This window comes from Orcinus orca, chromosome 2 (assembly GCF_937001465.1).
Source record: "Orcinus orca chromosome 2, mOrcOrc1.1, whole genome shotgun sequence".
In the NCBI taxonomy this organism is placed as follows: domain Eukaryota; kingdom Metazoa; phylum Chordata; class Mammalia; order Artiodactyla; family Delphinidae; genus Orcinus; species Orcinus orca.
In genome coordinates, this window is record NC_064560.1 from 134,010,299 (window position 1) to 134,035,565 (window position 25,267).

Consider the following 25,267-nt stretch of genomic DNA (forward strand, 5'->3'; position numbering starts at 1 on the left):
ATACAAACCAGAAAACCTAATTAAAGCTATTTTCTGGTTATTTGTAGTTTGAATTCATTTAATTACAGTGGTAATTAAAGCTGTTAAAACTCACATGCTTTTTGGGTGGGGAGGGCTGGTGGGGAGGCAGTGTGCTTGGGTTAGCTACAATTAAAAACAGTGTTTCAATTCTTTTATGTGTAGACAGGGCCTTAGGGATAAAGTGATGTAAATAACTTAGTATATTCACGTTTTAAAGTGAAGTATAAATATTCATATTGCAAAATATTTTCTGGCTTTAAGAATGTTCCATCAGTATGATTTTAGATTAATCTTTACAGTCAAGATACGTCAGAGAAACCTGACATAGGTTATTTTCTGCATTGTTACTATGTCAAATGGTTGGTATTATGTTTGTTCTTTTTCTGTTCATTGTTATAGCCAATGCATAGTTCCTACTGACATTGATTTTAAAAAGGAATTATGCTATAAACCTTTATAAATGTGTATATGTATTTCTTAAATATTTCAATTGTCTAAATGACATATATTTCAAGTTTGTTTTCTGTTACTCTCATTATCAAGAAAAAGCATAAATTCGCCTTGTATGCATCTACTGTTAATGGTCTTAGGTTAGTTTTATATTCATTTTTTTTAATAATTTTAAATTTTTTGGTGTGAGAACTTCATCTGAAGGCATTTATGCAATTCTCTACTATTCTTGTACTTAGTCATTTTACTATTTTAGTATTTAAGGTAAAGATTCTTTAAAATATCAGAAACTAGCTCATGACTTTATACTTTGTAATATTTAATTTCCGTATTACAAATTAGTCATTATTTGTTTGGGTGAAGTAAAAAGCTTTCATTTGATTACTAACTTGAGAATTTACTTTGGCTTCTGCTTTATTCCAAACTTCTTATAATTTTTTCCCCTAATTATATGGAAGCTCTTGGAACTTTTGTACTCAATGCTAAATGTGCAGTAAAGGAGAGTGTAATATAATAGGTAAGTTTTCTCCGTGACTTTGCCTTTTACATTCAGTCATTATAAGAAAATGATTAGAACAAGATTCTATTTATAAGTGTGTAATTCTTATATATAGTGCTTATCACAGCTTTGTTGCTAATTTTACAATAAGCTATTAAACTAGTTTTATGCTCTACGTGATGCAATGTAAAGCATAAAAACACATTGATGGATTACTTGAATGTGTATTACATATAGTTTAGGAAAATTTGCATTGCTTTGAAGAAATCCTATTTTAAAGTTCTCATTTTGACTGTTATCTTTTCAAATTGCCAAACATATTCCAATATCTACTGTATGCCAGGTATTATGTTAGGTGATAGTTTATGTCAGCCTAGTTTCCCTTTTTTTAAAGACTTCAGATACAACAAAAAAAAATGACACTTATAATGAAGTTTTCTAAATAAATGTGTTTCTGCTACTAAATGTGAAGTGCTTATATAAACTAAATCAAGTAACTTGTTAGGATTTAACAAGGTTAAAATTCTGACAATACTGTGTAGGTAATAGATCCTTTCCCCATTTGAGAGATCCTGCAAGCAATTATCGGCTGACAGGTAGGAACCTCTCTTGAATGAGCTGTTCTGAGGTATTCTCTGTTAAAACTATCTATCCCCTAATGTAAAATAATAGTTTGCCAGAATAATTATATTATTTTAGCCCAACATCTGGATAGGTAGAGTCAGTTAAACCACTAAAAAAGTTAGGTTAACTAACACTCTAACAGCCATAGTTTAATTCTTTCCTTATTCTAAAAACACATTACAAATACCTTACTCAGTCTTAGCATTACAGGGACTGTTTGTTTACTGCCACTGTTCTGTGGGACATATATTTCCTATACATTTGTTTGCCCACACTGTGTGCACTCCTTGGTCAGGACAGTTTTTATCATTTCAAATGTATATACTGTACACAAATGTTAAACATGCCTTAGTGTTCTATGTCATATGAGTCATATATTTTGGGAGGTCTATGCTGGAGCTCTGAAATGGTTAGGTAGATTTGCATTTGAAAGTAGAAGTAAACAAATGAACAAGATTGGGCTCTCAGATGTTGACAGTGGGAAAGCCTGTTTATTTTATATTCCATGAAGACAAAAAATTAAGTAGAACTTTCCCATAGGGCAGGAACTGTCATTTCTGTTTAATCGCAACACACCTAGTTCATTGGTGATTCCAGTTTTCTTTTTTTTATTCCACATATAGGAAGCAGTAAAAAATCAGCTATAAGATGAGTATGGTCTGAGGATCTAATATATAACGTGACTGTAGTTAACTGTACTGTATAATTGAAATATGCTAAGAGAGTAGAACTCAAAAGTTTTCACCAAAAAATAAATATATATGTGAGATGATAGATGTGGTAAATAAGTGGGGGGAATTCTTTCACAGTGTATACATATATATCATATCATCACAATGTACGTTTCAGATATGTTGCCAAATTTATCAATTATACCCTCAAAAAAGGTGAAAAAAATTTACACAAGGAAAAAAAAGAATGTAGGTCCAGTTCTAGGGTGTTCCCTAATGGCATTAAGAATGAGATCACCTGTCAAGTTTCATAAAAATAAACTTTCGTGTTTTGTTTAAAAATTTTGCTCTTTATGTAATCGTTGGGGTAACTTAATTTCTCATAAATTCGAAAAGTTAAGTTTTCAAACCAGTTTTTGAGGCACAGGGTCTCTAATTTCATTTCAGAATTTGGTGAAGCTTCAGAATGAACATATTCAATAACTAATGCAATATCCTAAGTGAACTCTGTTGACCATACGGGAAATGAGTTGTGTCCATTTTTGACATCCAGTAAAAAAATCTATGGATTAAATTAGAAATCATTAATATTGGATACATTTTGTCATCATATGGCTTTAAGTGTACATTAAGACACCTGCACTATCCACTTACACCCCCTGCCAAAGTAATGTTTTGTGATTTTGCAGTTACTAAAAGGAGGAAAATACAAACTGCCATTTTGCGCCTTCCCGGCTTCTGTGTCCATGTAGGCAAAACAACCCCATGCAGCTAGACCATTTTGCCTAACAGATGAGATTAAGAAACCTGCCTGATTAGAGCAATGCTCCGAAGCTGCCTGTTTCCCAGAAAAGGAGCAAACGGGAGACCCCTCCTGCTGCACTGGGGAAACAGAAAAGGGAGCTAGCATTGAAGTGCCAATTTTGTTCCAGGAGCTTCATTTACTTTAGTCCTGTGATCCTTAAGCTCCTAGATTATTATCACCACAAGTGATCTGTAGACGACCAAACTAACAGTTCAGTATTTAGGTTCTTAGCACTACAACACGCTCCTGCCCTAAAGAGCTCACTTTAAAGCAGCTACCCTTTGAGAAGCTGTGGCTTGATTAGACAGGATAAAAATTCCTACTATTACGCCGCTGGAAAGTAAACACTGCCAGGTGTTCGGGTATTATTCCCACGTTGGGTCTCTAAGTTTTGTGGAGAGAGCTGAGAGAATGGGAGGGTCACCCTGGAGGAGACGGGGTTCGGCTTTCTATGGTCCCGCCCCTCCGATTTTTGCTTCCGGGGCGGTCGGGGCGGCCACGTCATGATCGGGCTCCGCTCTCCAGCCGGGCAGTGTATGGTGGGAGCCAAGATGGCGGCGGCCGCAGCAGCCAGTATTCGAGAGAGACAAACAGGTACCGGCTTATTCCCTTCTCTTTCCTGCGGTTTTGTGCTTGCCGTGAGGACATATTCCTCTTCTTGTCGCCCTCACTCGGTCGCGGTGCGTGCAGTTCGGAGACGGACCTCCAATAGCTTAATCCCGTTCTCAGACCATCGAGAGACCTTCCCCTTTTGAGTTTTTAGGGAAGAGATGCCATTAGCTTGAGAACTCGGCTCTCAGATGTGCCGGAGAAGGGGCTTCAGGGGTGAGCGGGTTGCTGCGGTCCTGCTCTTGTCTCTTTCCTACTGGGCCTCAAAAGGCCATGGCGACCAGATCTGACACCTGGCATTTCCAGCCCTTGCCACTTACGAGGTCTTCGGGTTTGTTTCTGCGCGTGGTTAAGTTCTCTCCCATTTTAATGTTGAGAGTTTCATTTTCGGCACTTACACCACAGTTACAAATTTAGATGCTCTTTTCAGAGCAGATTACATTCTGCCATTTGTCTCCTGTGGACCAGTCTTTAGGGGTACCTGAAGAGAAACGCCTTGTGATAAAGATTTCCGTCTTCAGCATGCGGGAATGGGATATAAGAATGGCAAAACGAATGAATTAATACCTTTCCCATTTTAATTATTTGGCAAATTAGTGTTTTTAAACTACGCCTTATTAGTTTCATGTTTAACAGAGCATGGTTATATAGCTTCCATTTATACCGTGAAGTATGGTTTTAAAAAATACATATTCTTTCCCTTGAGCTTTGATATTTTTTCCACCTTAGATAATTTTAGTTTTGCCTTATTTTTTGGAAACTTCTGATGGCAACTTGGTTTATACCTGTTAGCTAATTGTCTTGAAAGTTGGCATACTGTTAATTCTGAGAAGCTAATAGAGATAAGCCATTAAGAATTTGCATATTTGGAAGTTCTGTCTCTTTTAATTATGTTCTTTTGCATATAAATCAGAATAGGAATATAACTGGTTATAATTAATATGACCTACAGAAAGGATTTTGGCTGTACTTGATTCTTTCCTTTGCAATTCAAAGAAAAATTAATGATAGACTTCAATCTACTAACGACACAGTGCATAATGAGTTGTGTTCTGCATTTCCCCAATAGATAATGTAGTGTAAGCTATCAGATGAAGTCAGGTGTAACTTAAATATATGAAAGTACAAATAAAATTTGGGAAATAACTGCCATTCATTTTATCTGTGTAAGCAAATAGAAGCCCCACTTGTCTTTGCAGTATGGTTCTGACAGCTTAATGAACCTCAATGAATTAGGTCATACTACATATTAAAATAAAAACATGTTAAGGGAGACTCTGTACCAATACAAAGGAGCTTTCTGAAAAATGAAATTTGGATGGTAATTTTTATATGCAGAAACTTTGTAGAATGTTAAAGTCTAGTAGTATAATATGGATTTCTGCAGAAATAAACTTCATTGTAGCAAGATTTCACATCATTACTCCATAGGTTATGCCAGGTTTATCAAATTAGTACTCCAGTTGAGTTCTGTCTTACTTTGAGAGAAAGGTAAACTATGTGCTATAGTAGGACAAGTAAACATTTCCCTGATGCCTATTGAGAATGTTTTGGGAAATAAATCACAATTGAGTCTTAGGCCATGTACTTTATTAACAAATCCATTGTGTCAGAATCCCTGTTAACAAGTTAGCCAAGGCTCAGAAATGGGGAAATTCACCAAGATGGAGCTGAGAAGGCAAACGTGGGAATATCTGCTGATATGGGCTTCTTTCAGTTAGCGAAGCTCTGGAGAGCACCATGTACCTGGAACTCATATGCACCACAGGCTGTGATTCTTCCTAGGTGTCCTCTGTGAACTATTGTAATATCTGTGAGCTTCTGAAGTAGGTCTAAATTATGGGCGAAGTGTATATATATATATATATTTTTTTTTTTTTTGCGGTACGCGGGCCTCTCACTGTTGTGGCCTCTCCCGTTGCGGAGCACAGGCTCTGGATGCGCAGGCTCAGTGGCCATGGCTCACGGGCCCAGCCGCTCCGCGGCATGTGGGATCTTCCCGGACTCAGGCACGAATCCGTGTCCCCTGCATCGGCAGGCGGACTCTCAACCACTGCGCCACCAGGGAAGCCCTGGGCGATGTATGTAATTGGCTGGACATTAGGTACTAACATTTTACCAACAAATCACCTCCGTATCTCTATGTATATATAAATATATTACTGATGTGCAATCTCTTATTATTTTAATCTGCTTCAAGAAATAAGCATTTAATAGAAGTTTTTCTAGTGAGTGAATATGCTGTAAATTGATACGCAGGTGATTTGAGTATTATAATCTTCTCTGGTAGGTGTTTAGCTTGTAGATTATTCTGTATTACTTAATAAAACCTAATCCAAATGCTTTTTAAAAATCAACCAAGGGGGCTTCCCTGGTGGCACAGTGGTTGGGAGTCCGCCTGCCAATTCAGGGGACACGGGTTCGTGCCCCGGTCCGGGAGGATCCCACATGCCGCGGAGCGGCTGGGCCCGTGAGCCATGGCTGCTGAGCCTGCGCGTCCGGAGCCTGTGCTCCGCAACGGGAGAGACCACAGCAGTGAGAGGCCCGCGTAACGCAAAACAACAACAACAACAACAAAAAAACAACCAAGTAGATTTTAGGATTACCAATCATTTAAACATTTAATCAGATAACTACTACCCTCCCTTGAATATTTGGCCATCTCAACTTCACATAAAAGTGTATCAAGATTTTTATTTCCCTTAGAAAATATTTCTGAGTCTTCTGTAACACATGAACAGATGAGCAGTAAAAACCACAAAATACTATAAGACATAGAGCGTAACTGCTATGATTATAGAATTGTGTATTTTTTAAGCAGGAGTTATCAGTTACGTACCACATCTATAGGAAAGTCTCGCTAGTGAATCTGACAGGATAATTGGCCGTAGAATGCACTCCAGGATAACTAAAAAATAGATCTGCTGTATTTAGGTTTTAAACCATTTAAATATGAACCAGTTAAATATATCATAGAGGATTTTTGTTTTTAGAAAAACTTAGAAATCTATGCTTTCAGCCACACAGTAAATAGACAACAGCACCAGTTATCTATCGAGGCCACTGCAAGGTCGTGATTGACGATTTCTTTTTGCATCTATATAAAACGTAGTGTGGTATCATCAGGAGACATGGAAAAGGCTTATTCCTGAACATTTTTCACATTTTAATCTGGGCAAAGATGCTTAAATTAGAAAATCTCCCAGACAATATCCCTTTAGTTGTTGATGAAACTGTCTTACAAAGTCTGACCCTACTTCTACATATGCATTAATATTGATTAATCAGTTTTACTAGAGTGATTTGTGCATTTTGTTTTGAGGTAATAAGTAATAAGTGTGGTGGAAAAGTGAAATCCTAAAAACATTGGTAATATTTAATAAGACTGTTTTCATTTCCAGTGGCTTTGAAACGTATGTTGAATTTTAATGTGCCTCATATTAAAAACAGCACTGGAGAACCAGTATGGAAGGTAAGAGACTTTATGTTAATGGGGATTATTTTCTTTCTCTCGGCCCTTATTGGTGGTGATTAGAGGGAATTTCTTGTTAATACTGAACAGTAGCACATTTTAGTTGTAATGCCTGAATATTTCACTTTTACTTAGCATGGCTTATTAATGTGAATCTTCTTTTTTTAAACTGAAGTATAGTTGATGTACAATATTGTGTTCGTTTCAGGTGTATAGCAAAGTGATTCAGTTATACATATAGAATTTTTTCAGATTATTTTCCATTATAGGTTATTACAAGATATTGAATGTATTTCCATACGTTATATAGTAAATGCTTGTTGTGTATCTATTTTACATACAGTAGTTTGTTAATCTGTACTCCTGATTTATCCCTCACCCCCTTCCCTTTCCCATTTGGTAACCATAAGTTTGTTTCCTATGTCTGTGAGTCTGTTTCTATTTTTTATATAGATTCATTTCTATTATTTTTTAGATTCCACATATAAGTGATATAATATTTGCCTTTCTCTCTCTGACTTACTTAACTTAGTGTGATATTCTCTAGGTCCATCCATCTTGCTGCAAATAGCAATATTTCATTCTTTTTTATGACTGACTAATATTCCATTGTATATATATACCACATCCTCTTTTTTTTTTTCCCAGTATTGGGAAAAATTTGATTTTATTTTTGAATTTAATTTTATTTATTTGTTCTTTATATAGCAGGTTCTTATTAGTTCTCTGTTTTATACATATTAGTGTATATATGTCAATCCCAATCTTCCAATTCATCCCGCCACCACGACCACCCCCCTCCCCACCCCGCTTTCCCCCCTTGGTGTCCATACGTTGGTTCTCTACATCTGTGTCTCTATTTCTGCCTTGCAAACCGGTTCATCGGTGCCATTTTTCTAGATTCCATATATATGCGTTAATATACGGTATTTGTTTTTCCCTTTCTGTCTTGCGTCACTCCCTATGACACTCTCTAGGTCCATCCACGTCTCTACAAATGACCCAATTTCATTCCTTTTTATGGCTGAGTAATATTCCATTGTATATACGTACCACATCTGCTTTATCCATTCGTCTGTCGATGGGCATTTAGGTTGCTTCCATGACCTGGGTGTTGTAAATAGTGCTGCAATGAACATTGGGGTACATGACTCTTTTTGAATTATGGTTTTCTCTGGGTATATGCCCAGTAGTGGGATTGCTGGGTCATATGGTAATTCTGCTTTTAGTTTTTTAAGGCTGTCCTCCATAGGGGCTGTATCAGTTTACATTCCCACCAACAGTGCAAGAGGGTTCCCTTTTCTCCACACCCTCTCCAGCATTTGTTGTTTGTAGATTTTCTGATGATGCCCTTTCTAACGGGTGTGAGGTGATAACTCGTTGTAGTTTTGATTTGCATTTCTCTAATAATTCGTGATGTTGCGCAGCTTTTCATGTGCCTGTGGCCATTTGTATGTCTTCTTTGGAGAATTGTCTATTTAGGTCTTCTGCCCATTTTTTGATTGGGTTGTTTGTTTGTTTTTTATATTGAGCTGCATGAGCTTTTTATATAGTTTGGAGATTAATCCTTTGTCCATTAATTCGTTTACAAATATTTTCTCCCATTCTGAGGGCTGTCTTTTGTCTTACTTATAGTTTCCTTTACTGTGCAAAAGCTTTTAAGTTTCATTAGGTCCCATTTGTTTATTTTTGTTTTTATTTCCATTACTCTAGGAGGTGGGTCAAAAGGTTCTTGCTGTGACTTATGTCAGAGAGTGTTCTTCGTATGTTTTCCTCTAAGAGTTTTATGGTGTCCAGTCTTACATTTAGGTCTTTAATCCATTTTGAGTTTATTTTTGTATATGGTGTTAGGGAGTGTTCTAATTTCATTTTACATGAAGCTGTCCAGTTTTCCCAGCACCACTTATTGAAGAGACTGTCTTTTCTCCACTGTATATTCTTGCCTCCTTTATCACAGCTTAATTGACCATAGGTGCATGGGTTTATTTCTGGGCTTTCTATCCTGTTCCATTGATCTATATTTCTTTTTTTGTGCCAGTACCATACTGTCTTGATGACTGTAGCTTTGTGGTATAGTCTGAAGTCAGGGAGCCTGATCCCTCCAGCTCCGTTTTTTCCCCTCAAGTCTGCATTGGCTATTCAGGGTCTTTTGTGTCTCCATACAAATTTTAACACTTTTTGTTTTAGTTCTTTAAAAAATGCCATTGGTAATTTGATAGGGATTGCATTGAATCTGTAGATTGCTTTGGGTAGTATAGTCTTTTTCACAATGTTGATTCTTCCAATCCAAGAACATGGTATATCTGTCCGTCTGTTTGTGTCATCTTTGATTTCTCTCATCAGTGTCTTATAGTTTTCTGAGTACAGGTCTTTTACCTCCTTAGGTAGGTTTATTCCTAGGTATTTTATTCTTTTTGTTACAGTGGTGAATGGGATTGTTTCCTTAATTTCTCTTTCTGGTCTTTCGTTGTTAGTGTATAGCAATGCAAGAGATTTCTGTGCATTAATTTTGTATCCTGCAACTTTACCAGATTCATTGATTAGCTCTATTAGTTTTCTGGTGGCATCTTTAGGATTATCTATGTGTAGTATCATGTCATCTGCAAACAGTGACAGTTTTACTTTTTCTTTTCCAACTTGTATTCCTTTTATTTCTTTTTCTTCTCTGATTGCCATGGCTAGGACTTCCAAAACTATGTTGAATAATGGTGGCAAAAGTGGACATCCTTGTCTATTTCCTGATCTTAGAGGAAATGCTTTCAGTTTTTCATCATTGAGAATGATATTTGCTGTGGGTTTGTCACATATGGCTTCTATTATGTTGAGGTAGCTTCCCTCTATGCCCACTTTCTGGAGAGTTTTTATCAGAAATGGGTGTTGAATTTTGTCAAAAGCTTTTTCTGCATCTATTGAGAAGACCACATGGTTTTTATTCTTCAGTTTGTTAATATGGTGTATCACATTGATTGATTTGCATATGTTGAAGAATCCTTGCATCCCTGGGCTAAATCCTATTTGATCATGGTGTATGATCCTTTTAATGTGTTTTTGGATTTTGTTTGCTAGTATTTTGTTGAGGATTTTTGCGTCTATATTCATCACTGATATTGGTCTGTAATTTTCTTTTTTTGTGGTATCTTTGTCTGGTTTTGATATCAGGGTGATGATGACCTCATAGAATGAGTTTCGTAGTGTTCCTTCCTCTGCAGTTTTTTGAAGAGTTTGAGAAGGATAGGTGTTAGCTCTTCTCTAAATGTTTGATAGAATTCCCCTGTGAAGCCATCTGGTCCTGGACTTTAGTTTGTTGGAAGATTTTTAATCACAGTTTCAATTTCATTACTTGTGATTGGTCTGTTCATGTTTTCTATTTCTTCCTGCTTCGGTCTTGGAAGGTTACCTTTCTAAGAATTGGGCCATTTCTTTCAGGTTGTCCATTTTATTGGCATAGAGTTCCTTGTAGTAGTCTCCTACGATGCTTTGTATTTCTCCGGTGTCCATTGTAATTTCTCCCTTTTCATTTCTAATTTTATTGATTTGAGTCCTCTCTCTCTTTTTCTTGATGAGTTTGGCTAAAGGTTTATCAATTTTGTTTATCTTCTCAAAGAACCAGCTTTTAATTTTATTGATCTTTGATATTGTTTTCTTTGTTCCTATTCCCTTTTATTTCTGCTTTGATCTTTATGATTTCTTTCCTTCTACTAACTTTGAGTTTTGTTTGTTTTTCTTTCTATAGTTCCTTTAGGTGTAAGGTTAGATTGTTTATTTGAGATTTTTCTTGTTTCTTGAGGTAGGATTGTATTGCTATAAACTTCCGTCTTAGAACTGCTCTTGCTACTTCCCATAGGTTTTGGACCGTCATGTTTTTGCTGTCATTTGTCTCTAGGTATTTCTTGATTTCCTCTTTGATTTCTTCAGTGATATCTTGGTTATTTAGTAATGTATTGTTTAGCCTCCATGTGTTTTTGATTTTTACGGGGTTTTTTTTTCCCCTGTAATTCATTTCTAATCTCATAGCGTTGTGGTCAGAAAAGATGCTTGATATGATTTCAATTTTCTTAAATTTACCAAGGCTTGATTTGTGAACCAAGATGTGATCTATCCTGGAGAATGTTCCATGTGCACTTGAGAAGAAAGTGTAGTCTGCTGTTTTCTGATGGAATGTCCTACAGATATCAATTAAGTCTATGTGGTCTATTGTGTTATTTAAAGCTTTGTGTTTCCTTATTAATTTTCTGTCTGGATGATCTGTTCATTGGTGTAAGTGAGGTGTTGAAGTCCCCCACTATTATTGTGTTACTGTTGATTTCCTCTTGTATAGCTGTTAGCATTTGCCTTATGTATTGAGGTGCTCCTATGTTGGGTGCATATGTATTTCTAATTGTTATCTCTTCTTGATCCCTTGATCATTATGTAGTATCCTTCCTTGTCTCTTGTAACATTTTTTTTGTTTTTTGTTTTTGCTTTTGCGGTACGTGGGCCTCTCACTGTTGTTGCCTCTCCTGTTGCGGAGCACAGGCTCCGGACGCGCAGGCTCAGCTGCCATGGCTCATGGGCCCAGCTGCTCCGCGGCATGTGGGATCTTCCCGGACCGGGGCACGAACCCGTGTCCCTGCATCGGCAGGCGGACTCTGAACCACTGCCCCACCAGGGAAGCCCCAACATTCTCTATTTAAAGTCTATTTTGTCTGATATGAGTATTGCTACTCTAGCTTTCTTTTGATCTCCATTTTTATGGGATATCATTTTCCATCCCCTCACTTTCAGTCTATATGTGTCCCTAGGTCTGAAGTGGGTCTCTTGTAGATAGCATACATATGGGTCTTGTTTTTGTATCCATTCAGCAAACCTGTGTCTTTTGGATCGAATATTTAATCCATTCACATTTAAGGTAATTATCGATACATATGTTCCTATTACTCTTCTCTTAATTGTTTTGGGTTTTTTTGTAGGTCCTTTTCTTCTGTTGTGTTTCCCACTCAGAGAAGTTCCTTTAGCATTTGTTGTAGAGCTGGTTTTGTGGTGCTGAATTCTCGTAGGTTTTGCTTGTCTGTAGAGCTTTTTTTTTTTTTTAACATCTTTATTGGGGTATAATTGCTTTACAATGGTGTGTTAGTTTCTGCTTTATAACAAAGTGAATCAGTTATACATATACATATGTTCCCATATCTCTTCCCTCTTGCGTCTCCCTCCCTCCCACCCTCCCTATCCCACCCCTCCAGGCGGTCACAAAGCACTGAGCCAATATCCCTGTGCCATGCGGCTGCTTCCCACTAGCTATCTACCTTACGTTTGTTAGTGTATATATGTCCATGCCTCTCTCTCGCCCTGTCACAGCTTCCCTGGTGGCACAGTGGTTGGGAGTCCGCCTGCCAATGCAGGGGATGCGGGTTTGAGCCCCGGTCCGGGAGAATCCCACATGCCGCGGGGCGGCTGGGCCCATGAGCGATGGCCGCTGTAGAGCTTTTGATTTCTCCTTCGAATCTGAATGAGATCCTTGCTGGGTTGAGTAAACTTGGTTGTAGGTTCTTCCCTTTCATCACTTTAAATATATCGTGCCACTCCCTTCTGGCTTGTAGAATTTCTGCTGAGAAATCAGCTGTTAACCTTATGGGAGTTCCCTTGTATGTTATTTGTCGTTTTTCCCTTGTTGCTTTCAATAATTTTTCTTTGCCTTTAATTTTTGCCAATTTGATTACTATGTGTCTCAGCATGTTTCTTCTTGGGTTTATCCTGCCTGGGACTCTCTGTGCTTCCTGGACTTGGGTGGCTATTTCCTTTCCCATGTTAGGGAATGTTTTTGACTATAATCTCTTCAAATATTTTCTCGGGTCCTTTCTCTCTCTCTTCTCCTTCTGGAACCCCTATAATGTGAATGTTGTTGTGTTCAATGTTGTCCCAGAGGTCTCTTATGCTGTCTTCATTTCTTTTCATTCTTTTTCTTAATTTTGTTCTGTGGCTGTGAATTCCACCATTCTTTCAGGTCACTTATCCATTCTTCTGCCTCAGTTATTCTGCTTGATTCCTTCTAGTGTATTTTTCATTTCAATTATCATATTGTTCATCTCTGTTTGTTTGTTCTTTAATTCTTCTAGGTCTTTGTTAAACATTTTTTGCATCATCTTGATCTTTGCTCCATTCTTTTTCCGAGGTCCTAGATCATCTTCACTATCATTCTGAATTCTTTTTCTGGCAGGTTGCCTATCTCCACTTCATTTATTGTTTTTCTGGGGTTTTATCTTGTTCCTTCATCTGGTACATAGCCCTCTGCCTTTTCATTTTTTTTGTCTTTCTGTGAATGTGGTTTTTGTTCCATAGGCTGCAGGATTGTAGTTCTTCTTGTTTCTCCTCATACCACATCCTCTTAAACCAGTCATCTGTTTATGGGCACTTGGGTTTTTTCCACATCTTGGCTATTGTAAATAGTGCTGCTATGAACATTGGGGTACATATATCTTTTCAAATTAGAGTTTTCATCTTTTCCAGATATATACCCAGGAGTGGGAATCCTGTATCATATTGTAGCTCTATTTTTAGCTTTTTAAGGAACCTCTGTACTGTTTTCCATAGTGGCTGTACCAGTTTACATTACCACCAGCAGTGTAAGAGGGTTCCGTTTTCTCCACACTCTCTGCAGCATTTATTTGTCAACTTTATGATGAAAGGCATTCTGACCAATGTGAGGCGATACCTCATTGTAGTTTTGATATGCATTTCTCTAATGATTAGTGGTGTTGAGCATCTTTTCATGTGCCTGTTTGCCATCTGTATGTCTTCTTTGGAGAGATGTCTATTTAGATCTTTTGCCCATTCTTTGATTGAGTTTTTGGTGTTTTTGATATTGAGTTGTATAAGCTGTTAGTATATTTTGGATATTAACCCATTGTTGGTCGCATTATTTGCAAATATTTTCTCTCATAACGTTTTTCACAGAACTAATAATCCTAAAATTTATATGGAACCACAAAAGACCCAGAATTGCCAAAGCAATCCTGAGAAGAAAGAACAGAGCTGGAGGTGTAACCCTCCCAGACTTCAGACAATACTACAAAGTTACAGTAATCTAACAGCATGGTATTGGCACAAAAACAGACAAATAGATCAATGGATCAGAATAGAGAGCCCAGAAAGAGACCCACACACCTACGGTCAATTAATCTGTGACAAAGGAGGCAAGAACATACAATGGAGAAAAGACAGTGTCTTCAACAAGTGATGGACAGGTACATGTAAATCAGTGAAATTATAACATTCCCTCATACCATATACAAAAATAAGTTCAAAATGGTTTAAAGACCTAAATGTAAGACATGACACCATAAAACTCCTAGAAGAGAATATAGGCAAATCATTCTCTGACATAAATCATAGCAGTATTTTCTTATCAATCTCCCAAGGCAAAGGAAATTAAAAAATTACCAAATGGGACCTAATCAAACTTAAAAGCTTTTGCACAGCCAAGGAAACCATCAACAAAATGAAAAGACAACCTGCAGAATGGGAGAAAATATGAATCCTCTTTGATAAATATTTTATGGAATGGCACAGGCAGTGATAATAATATTCATCTAGAGAATTCAGCTGATTTCTTAGGTGGGGCCTCACTGATAGGTCTTTACTCCAATTGAAGTTTTGTTCCTTAACTTTACAAATCCAGAATTTTGATCTTGCAAGCTTTCTTAAGGTTACTCAGACTTAGGGATACTGGTCCATTTTAACCAACTAATGAGAGAGTGATCTGTAACCCAGAATGCCATTTCATTAATTTATGATATATAAAACTGTCAGTAAAAATGTTAATTGGACCAGAAAGCAATCTATAATCTTTTTCCTTTGAGAAATGCTGGAGAATCTTTTAAAATTCCTATTCTTTGAGCTCCTTCATTCTAAACCTCATGCTCACTGTTTCTTTTTCTTCAAAGAGATTATAATACAGTTGATTAGGTCTAAACTTGTTAGATTATCGTCAGTTTATACTTCTCTCTTTGTAAGAATCAAGAACAGACCAACTTGGTTACAGTTTGGGATGTTTTGAAAACTCTCATGAGTCCTGGTAAGTCCTTTGGGTTAACTCTAAAGGTGATTAAAGTCATCTGAAAAATGATTTATAATTTAAGCTTTAGTGTGTCCCCTCATTTTCCTCTTCCTTCCTGTTTATTTGTAGTCATCTTCTTATTGCCCTTTGCATAAGCTATACTTGTTTATTCTTTCTAGTGCCTATGTTCAGCATTTGAATTAAATAACTTGAGAATTTCTGGGGTGTAGATTTGTGTCAGATGCTTTCCCTACCCATCACTTCTCTATCACAAGATTAATAATACAGATATATTGAGGTGTAAGGAAGGAAGATTTTTGAAGGATATAACATCCAGCCTTTTGTAACTGGAGCAGGAAGATTTTTAGCTTTTCTAAAGGAAATGCTGGCATTCAAACAAACCATGTTTTTGTATGACAGCATGTTTCATCCTCTCATTAGCAATTTCTTCCTCCATTAAGAATTATTGATGTAGTAGTGGAAAACACCTATTAGTTGAAGTGTCTCTTTTATTTGCCTTAACTCTAAAACTAATTCTGAGTTAGAAGACCCAGTTGGAATACTTACTACTCATCAGAGCTGTCAGTTTTAACACTTTCACAATGTGAGGAAATGCATGAGATGCTTAAATTACTAAATTTTCTTTACAGTCTTGGAACTTGTTAAGCATTAGTTTTGAGAGTGACTAATTTTTACTTCTCTTTTTAGAAAGGATATATGTGAATGGGATAGGGGAGTGTAAGTGAGTCTGCTGTATGTTCCAAGTCCTTTATTATAACCTAAGATGAAGATTTTATAGTCTCTGGTATGTTTTTTAACTTAGAAAAAGTATTTTATAAGAAAACATTTATGTAATAATTTATTTTAGCCCAAGTAATAATGCTTTTAAGAATGGATTACTAGATGAATGGACATTTTGGTAAATAATTATGGAAAATATTAAATTGAGGTAAGTATAAGAATTCAGTATATTAAAATAAAATGTACTTGAACATTATCTTAATATTGGGTTCTCTGTTGACTGTTCACTGATAATAATGTTTAAACAAACGCATGACTTTTGTTTTGCTTCTGCTAGGTGCTCATTTATGACAGATTTGGCCAAGATATCATCTCTCCTCTGCTATCTGTGAAGGAGCTGAGAGACATGGGAATCACTCTGCATCTGTGAGTTTTAACGTGTTTCTAGTAATGGCATCTGTTTTCAAATACATTGTTTTCTTTTGTTTTAATCAATTTATTTGTATCTTATTTATTTTTGGCTGCATTGGGTCTTTGTTGCTGCGCACGGGCTTTCTTTAGTTCTGGCAAGCGGGGGCTACTCTTTGTTGCAGTGCACAGGCTTCTCACTGCGTTGGCTTCTCTTGTTGTGAAGCACAGGCTCTAGGCGCGTGGCTTTCAGTAGTTGTGGCGCATGGACTCTAGAGCGCAGGCTCAGTAGTTGTGACGCACGGGCTTAGTTGCTCTGAGGCATGTGGGATCTTCCCGGACCAGGGCTCGAACCCATGTCCCCTGCATTGGCAGGCGGATTCTTAAGTATTACGCCACCAGGGAAATCCCTCAAATACATTTTTTAAAATGTCTTTAGCCACCCTGAAATCAAATTACTAAGGGACATTTATTAAAATAGTATTAGGTTATAGTACTTGCATATAGAGAACATTTTTTCCATTATCTTGTTTTATTCAACCCTTTATTTCTGAAGTTAAAAATAATCCTCAGTCTTAGAATTTAAAATTTCATAATTTAAATTTTCTCTTTTGTGTCTTTTCCTACAGACTGGTTTACTCTCTTATGTAAAGGAAAAGAACTGGTTGTTTCAAGTTCTCGTTCAGCTCTGAAAATTTTTTATTTCTTTAATTCAAATACACTTTTTAAAAAGAGGAATATCTAAATTAGTATATCATTAATATGAAAAATTTAAGTAATTAGGAAGTAATGACTTAATCACCATAGGGAGCTATCTATGTTGTCTTCCTAACTACTAAATTTATTTGATTATATTCCTTATGATATGTCTGATGAATAAAACAAATTGCATTACTTTGTAGACTTGGCCTAATAGAACAATAGAACATTTAAAGAGAGGCTGTATACATGAATAGCTACTAATACTTTTATGTACTGAAGGAGTCCAGTTTTACAGTGTTCTAACTTAGTTGCATTTTGTTTTTTGATGATGTTATAATCAGTTTTCATTCTGTGATATTTTAATATATTGAATTATAGTGTGCTCTTTTATTGGGAATGTGGTTTTAGATTTCCAGTGAGTAGGGTATCAGAATCTTGTTAAACTCTTAAATTTTATATTGAATATTTGTTTTAAATTAATAGAATATTGCATTAATTCTAAAATATACTTTTTAATTTAGTATTTCTGAAATTAAGGTCTATCTCCTTAATAATGCCATGACATAGTTTAATTGGCAGCATTTTCTGCCTGTTTTAATAATATGTTTTAAAATTGATAGCACCTTAGGTTTGATGAAACGTGGTATTTGGCAGGTTCTTCCTCTTGTTTTTATGTCAGACTTAATCTACACATTTGTTGGTGGTGACATGTTAATGCTTATGACCTAAACTGGAGTTACCCTTGATGCCATCCTTGAAAATGATGGTTTATTATAAGCATTGGTTACTATTGCTACCTTACTCTTTAACTCCTTTATTTTATTTTACTAATAAAAAGACTAAAGTTTGTAGAGTTCGAGTGATTGTCCCATGATTGTACAGGTAATTAATAACAGAGTTGTGGCCAGATTGCTTGACCACTGTTTCTGGGCTGTTTGTCTACTGAACCATAGTGGCTCAGAAACAGTGACTAATAAAAGTGAGGCCTCAGTACTTCCTTAAGGAGTGACAAGGTATTCTGCCAGTTTGAGAGTTGTGCATTCTTGCTGCCCACCTGTTGCTATTGCCATCAGAGCATGAAAGGATTACACAGCTATTCTGGTAAATTCCTGTGCACCGTGCCTCTGACTGTTCTTCCTTTTTTGCTGGAGAATACTTCATCAGTTACTTTATATTCTGCAAGCTGGTTTAGGCTGATTTGTAGGAAACAATAATTACAGGTTTCCAGAACATGAAATGGTGGTTGTAGCCCTTTAGGTAGTTGGACAGCCAGTGTAAGAAGACAACAAACAATGGCTGCCAGCACATTATAATCCTTCTTGTGTTAGCAGCAGCCAAACAGAGGGAAAAAAGTTATCAAATGCAGACTCACTGGCAGCATGTGCCTCTTTGACTCTCTCCTTTATAAGGATGACTGAAATAATTGTATGTATAGAAGGATGTATGTAGATTGTTTATGGAATATTGCGTATAGAAGGATGACTAGAATATTGTAGAAATAGAACATTTCTCATATTTCCTGATATAAGCATGGTGAAATCTTACAATGGAGCATAAAGATATTTTCTCAGTTGATATTGGGATATTTGAATGAATATACTTTCTGAATTGTAAAAAAGAAAACTATCAAGTGGTACAATCAATAAGATGCTTAGCCGATCCCTTATGCATTCTCTTATGAAGCAACAGGTAGAACAATATAGATGGTCTTAAAGTTTTAAGGAAGCATTCATATACCTTTCATTTAAAAAATATATTTTATTTTATTTATGGTTAAATATTTTCATTGCTTCTAAAGATAGTTCCAGCTTTCTGTTTTCCCTCTCAGAGAACTGTACTTTCCTCCCACTTACCTCCCCCCCACCATATTTCTATGAAAAATGGGAATAAAATTGATTTTGAATGTGCTTTAGTTCTCATTCAAGGAGAATATTGGTAGAAGAGACTGACCATAAGAGGTATGAGAAATAAGGTGATTGGAGTAGAGGAAATGAAGACTGAGATTAGGATCTTACTAATAAATAATATTAACATTGATATAAGGAGAAAGCTGGGTTAAATAATTAATTGCAGCAAGAACTTTTAGAGTACTGGTCACTGTACTTGAACTGGTGAACTAGTTTGAGAAATACTATAAAATTTTTAGCTATCTTTTTAGATAAGTGACTAAGAAAAAAGTGAGTTTTATATTCTTTATGTGTCCTAGGCTTTTGCACTCTGATCGAGATCCTATTCCAGATGTTCCTGCAGTGTACTTCGTAATGCCAACTGAAGAAAATATTGACAGAATGTGTCAGGTAATATGAGTTCTTATTTTCCTTATTCTTGAAGGTGGAAACAGATTTTTTTTCAAAAAAAAAAAAATCTTAGATGTCCAGTGTGAAATATCAGAAATTTTCTTAACCCAATTTCCCACTTCGATTTTTTTTTTTTTTTTTTTTTTGGTGGTACACGGGCCTCTCACTGTTGTGGCCTCTCCCGTTGCGGAGCACAGGCTCCGGACGCGCAGGCTCAGCGGCCATGGCTCACGGGCCCAGCTGCTCTGCGGCATGTGGGATCTTCCCGGACCAGGGCACGAACCCGTGTCCCCTGCATCGGCAGGCAGACTCTCAACCACTGCGCCACCAGGGAAGCCCTCCCACTTCGATTTTTGAGACTATCTTTGAATTTTAAATAGACTGAAAGATTTAAAATTTTTTGGCTGAGGAAGCATTATTTTGATTGAGACTGAGTCTGGCTTTAAAAAACAGAAAACCTAACTATATGAGCTTTTAAAAATAAGGTTTTATTTTTCTAAGATAATAGAAAGTCTGAACAGGAAGTCCAGCTTGGTATAGCAGCTCTTTAAAGTAATCAAAGATCCAAGCCCCCTCTGTCTTTTTGAGCTGTCATCTTTAGTTTGTTGTTGTTCACTGTCTTGCTCCTTGCTTCACGGATGCAAGATGGCAGCTGCAACTTTAGACATCACAATATATGTTCAGGGTAAGAAGAAGGGAGAAATTAACTATGCCAGTCCTGACTGTTGATTTTGGTCAGGAAAGCTAAGCTTTCCCTGAAGCTCCCAGAAGACTTTCATTTATGTCTCACTGGATAGAATTAGCGTCAGGGGAGGCCACAAAAGTTAATATTTAGTTTAGTGTATTGTCACCCCCAAATAAAATCTGTATTCTTTTAGCAAGGAAGAAGGGGAAAATAGATATTGGATAGGTGGCTAACGGTGTCTGCTGTTAAGTCACAAGCATCTTTACTTGTTATTGACTGTTGAATCAAATTACTTTGTTTGTTAGTGAAGGTCACATATTTTGTGTCCTATAGAGCTAATAATGCCCAGCTTTCTCTTTTACCCTGCATAAACCCAACAACTATGCCATTTTTAAAAGAAGTACGATTTACCAATCCCTTCTTCTTTCCTTGTTTTAAAACATCTTTATTGACATATAATTTACATACCGTACAATTTACCCAAAGTGTACAAATTATGCAATTCATTGGTTTTTAGTATATTCGCACAAGTGTGCAACCATCACCATAATGAATTAAAGAGCATTTTCATCACCTTAACTATTACATCCCCAACCCCTGAACCCCCATCCCTAAGGTACTATTTGTTTCTGTATATTTGCCTGTTCAGCATATTGCATATGAATGGAATCATATACATGGTCTGTTGTATCTGGCTTCTTTTTCTTAGCATAATGTTTTCAAAATTCATCCATACTGTAGATGTTATCAGTACTTCTTTGCTTTTTATTGCTAAATAATATTCCATTGTATGGATATACCAAATTTTGTTTATCCATTTATCATTTGGGTTGTTTCCACCTTTTGGCTGTTGTAAGTAATGCTACTATAAACATTTGTGTACAAATTTCTGTGTAGGCATATGTTTTCATTTCTCCTGTGTCCATGAACACCTAGGAATGGAATTGCCACATTAAATGATAACACCATGGTTAACCTTTTGAGGAATTGCCAGACTATTTTCCGAGGTGGTTGCATCATTTTGTATTCCCTCCAGCAGTGTTTGAGTGTTCCAGTTCCTCCAGATCCTTGCCAGTACTTCTTATTATCTGACATTTTGATTGTAGTCATCCTACTGGGTGTAAAATGGTATCTCGCTGTGGTTTTGATTTGCATTCCCTGATGACTAATGATATTAAGCATCTTTTCATGTGTTTATTGGCAGTTTGTATCTTTGGAGAAATGTCAATTCAGATCCCTTGTCCAGTTTTAAATTGGGTTGTCTTTTCATTGTTGTTAGAGTACTTTATATATTTTGAATACTGGACCTTTATCAAGTATATTATTTGCAGATGTTTTCTCCCATCCTGTGGGTTATCTTTTCACTTTCTTAATAGTATCCTGTGGAGTACAAAAATTTTTAATTTTGGTTTTAAACTTAATTTCATTTTTTCTTTAGTTGCCTGTGCTTTTGGTGTCATATTTAAGAAACCATTGCCAGTTCATAATTGCTACTGAACTTGTATTGAAAATACAAATAAATGTGTATTTCTTAGAAAAAGAAACCATTGCTAAATCTCTGTTTTATTTGAAGATTTTTATAGTTTGGGGGCTTGTATTTAGGTATTTGATAGTTTTTGAGTTAATTTTTATATGTGCTATAAGGTAGGTATCCAACTTCATTCTTTTGCATGTGGCTATCCAGTTCTCCCAGCATCCTTTTTTTTTTTTTTTTTGATGTTGGGGGTAGGAGTTTGTTAATTAATTAATTTATTTTTGCTGTGTTGGGTCTTCGTTTCTGTGCGAGGGCTTTCTCTAGTTGTGGCAAGCGGGGACCACTCTTCATCGCGGTATACGGGGCCACTCTTCATCGCAGTGCATGGGCCTCTCACTATCGCGGCCTCTCTTGTTGCGGAGCACAGGCTCCAGACGTGCAGGCTCAGTACTTGTGGCTCACAGGCCTAGTTGCTCCGCGGCATGTGGGATCCTCCCAGACCAGGGCTCGAACCCGTCTCCCCTGCATTAGCAGGCAGACTCTCAACCACTGTGCCCCCAGGGAAGCCCCTCCCAGCATCCTTTTTTGAAGAGACTGTTCTTTCCCCAATGAACAGTCTTGGCAGCCTTGTCGGAAATTAGTTAAGAATAGATAAATTGGTTTATTTCTGGACTGTCAGTTCTTTTCCATTGATTTCTGTGTCTGTCCTTATGCCAGTACCACCCTGTCTTGCTTTGTGGCAAGTTTTTTATTTTTTTGTTTTTGTTTTTTTTAGTGTGAGAGAAAACAGATGGAAATAGAAAATCAGAGGTTAAGAAATAACCCTATACTCTTAAACTTGAATTGGAAATATCAGTATGAACTCATGATATATTATCTCCTTAAAAAAAAAAAAAAAAGGATTTCCTTACTCTGCCCACTGAAAAAGCATAGAAACAGTGACTAACCCATTAGCAGTGCACGTGCTAGCACATAGACTGCTGTTGACCTGAGACAAAAACACTGCCAAATATTTCTCCAGCAAAGATGGGTTTATTCAGTATTAGCAGAGAATTGCAATTTGGGGTCTGCAACCATGCCAAACCACATGCAAGTCCCAGCATGGCAAAGGAAGGAGAACACTTATATAGAGAGGAAAAGGACTTGTCAAAACACCTGGCCAGTAAGATGGGTACTTCAGAGTTCTAGAGGAGTTCCCCAGGTAAGGATAACCTTTTCTAAAAAGACTTTAGCCACAAAAGAGGTAGTCTGTCTTCAAGGAAAGTCATCAGTCCAGTGTGAAAATATACAGACCATAACTAAAACAAAGAGCTCATGGCTTTGCATTGGCTGAGTCCTTGCCAGGCAAGGAGTCTTTCTTCTTCCTGTTAGGTTCTATCATCAGAGGGTGTGAGAGCTCACCCTTCTGGTCTCCCAACTCTATTTAATTGAGATTTTTGTTTATTAATGTATTACATTTTCCTTTTTTTAAATTAAATTAATTTTTTATACAGCAGGTTCTTATTAGTTATGTATTTTATACATATTAGTTTATATATGTCAATCCCAATCTCCCAATTCATCCCACCAGCACCACCCCCCACCCCACCCCCACTTGCCCCGCTTGGTGTCCAAAAGTTCTCTACATCTGTGTCTCTTACTTCTGCCTTGCAAACCGAATCATCTGTACCATTTTTCTAGATTCCACATATATGCGTTAATGTATGATATTTGTTTTTCTCTTTCTGGCTTACTTCACTCTATATGATGGTCTATAGGTCCATCCAAGTCTCTACAAATGACCCAATTTCGTTCCTTTTTATGGCTGAGTAATATTCCATTGTATATATGTACCACATCTGCTTTATCCATTCATCTGTTAGTGGTCATTTAGGTTGCTTCCATGACCTGGGTATTGTAAATAGTGCTGCAGTGAACATTGGGGTGCATGTGTCTTTTTGAATTATGGTTTTATCTGAGTATATGCCCAGTAGTGGGATTGCTGGGTCATATGGTAATTCTGTTTTTAGTTTTTTAAGGCTGTTCTCTATAGGGGCTGTATCAGTTTACATTCCTGCCAACAGTGCAACAGAGTTCCCTTTTCTCCACACCCTCTCCAGCATTTGTTGTTTGTAGATTTTCTGATGATTCCCATTCTAACCGGTGTGAGGTGATACCTCATTGTAGTTTTGATTTGCACTTCTCTAATAATTAGTGATGTTGCACAGCTTTTCATGTGCCTGTGGCCATTTGTGTGTCTTCTTTGGAGAATTGTCTATTTAGGTCTTCTGCCCATTTTTGGATTGGGTTGTTTGTTTTTTTCATATTGAGCGGCATGAGCTGTTTATATATTTCAGACATAATCCTTTGTCCATTGATTTGTTTGCAAATATTTTCTCCCATTCTGAGGGCTGTCTTTTTGTCTTATTTGTAGTTTCCTTTGCTGTGCAAAAGCTTTTAAGTTTCATTATGTCCCATTTGTTTATTTTTGTTTTTATTTCTGTTACTCTAGGAGGTGGGTAAAAAAGATCTTGCTCTGATTTATGTCAGAGAGTGTTCTTCCTATGTTTTCCTCTGAGAGTTTTAGAGTGTCCAGTCTTAATTTAGGTCTTTAATCCAGTTTGAGTTTATTTTTGTGTATGGTGTTAGGGAGTGTTCTAATTTCATTCTTTTACATGTAGCTGTCCAGTTTTCCCAGCACCGCTTATTGAAGAGACTGTCTTTTCTCCACTGTATATTCTTGCCTCATTTATCACAGCTTAATTGACCGTAGGTGCGTGGATTTATCTCTGGGCTTTCTATTCTGTTCCATTGATCTATATTTCTGTTTTTGTGCCAGTATCATACTGTCTTGATGACTGTAGCTATGTGGTATAGTCTGAAGTCAGGGAGCCTGATTCCTCCAGCTATGTTTTTTTCCCTCATGATTGCGTTGGCTATTCAGGGTCTTTTGTGTCTCCATACAAATTTTAACATTTTTTGTTCTAGTTCTGTAAAACATGCCATTGGTAATTTGATAGGGATTGCATTGAATCTGTAGATTGCTTTGGGTAATATAGTCATTTTCACAATGTTGATTCTTCCAATCCAAGAACATGGTATATCTGTCCATCTGTTTGTGTCATCTTTGATTTCTTTCATCAGTGTCTTATAGTTTTCTGAGTACAGGTCTTTTAGGTAGGTTTATTCCTAGGTATTTTATTCTTCTTGTTACAGTGGTGAATGGGATTGTTTCCTTAATTTCTCTTTCTGGTCTTTCGTTGTTAGTGTATAGCAATGCAAGAGATTTCTGTGCATTAATTTTGTATCCTGCAACTTTACCAAATTCACTGATTAACTCTAGTAGTTTTCTGGTGGCATCTTTAGGATTACCTATGTGTAGTGTCATGTCATCTGCAAACAGTGACCGTTTTACTCCTTCTTTTCCAATTTGTATTCCTTTTATTTCTTTTTCTTCTCTGATTGCCATGGCTAGGACTTCCAAAACTATGTTGAATAATGGCGGTGAGAGTGGACATCCTTGTCTATTTCCTGATCTTAGAGGAAATGCTTTCAGTTTTTCACCATTGAGAATGATGTTTGCTGTGGGTTTGTTGTATATGGCCTTTATTATGTTGAGGTAGGTTCCCTCTATGCTCACTTTCTGGAGAGTTTTTATCATAAATGGGTGTTGAATTTTGTCAAAAGCTTTTTCTGCATAAGTTGAGAGGATCACATGGTTTTTATTCTTCAGTTTGTTAATATGGTGTATCACATTGATTGATTTGCGTATGTTGAATCCTTGCATCCCTGGGCTAA

General features: G+C 36.8%; 1 protein-coding gene across 8 annotated transcripts in view; it reads left to right on the forward strand.

Moving 5' to 3' along the window:
• The first annotated feature begins 3,545 nt into the window (after window positions 1-3,545).
• SCFD1 (sec1 family domain containing 1) overlaps window positions 3,546-25,267 on the forward strand; it is a 135,113-nt gene continuing 113,391 nt past the window's right edge. For 3 of the 8 annotated variants that reach the window (XR_004478267.2, XR_007475939.1, XR_007475940.1), the window contains exons 1-4: window positions 3,546-3,664; window positions 7,081-7,151; window positions 16,262-16,350; window positions 19,241-19,331. Coding sequence is in view for 2 of the 8 variants with exons in the window: in XM_004282144.4 (XP_004282192.3) it covers window positions 3,574-3,664; window positions 7,081-7,151; window positions 16,262-16,350; window positions 19,241-19,331 (342 nt within the window). In the remaining 6 variants the exon portion in view is untranslated. Of the gene's footprint in view, window positions 3,665-7,080; window positions 7,152-14,081; window positions 14,372-16,261; window positions 16,351-19,240; window positions 19,332-25,267 lie in introns of those variants that run through there. The other 5 variants (XR_007475938.1, XR_004478268.2, XM_004282144.4 and 2 more) reach the window with 3 other exon arrangements.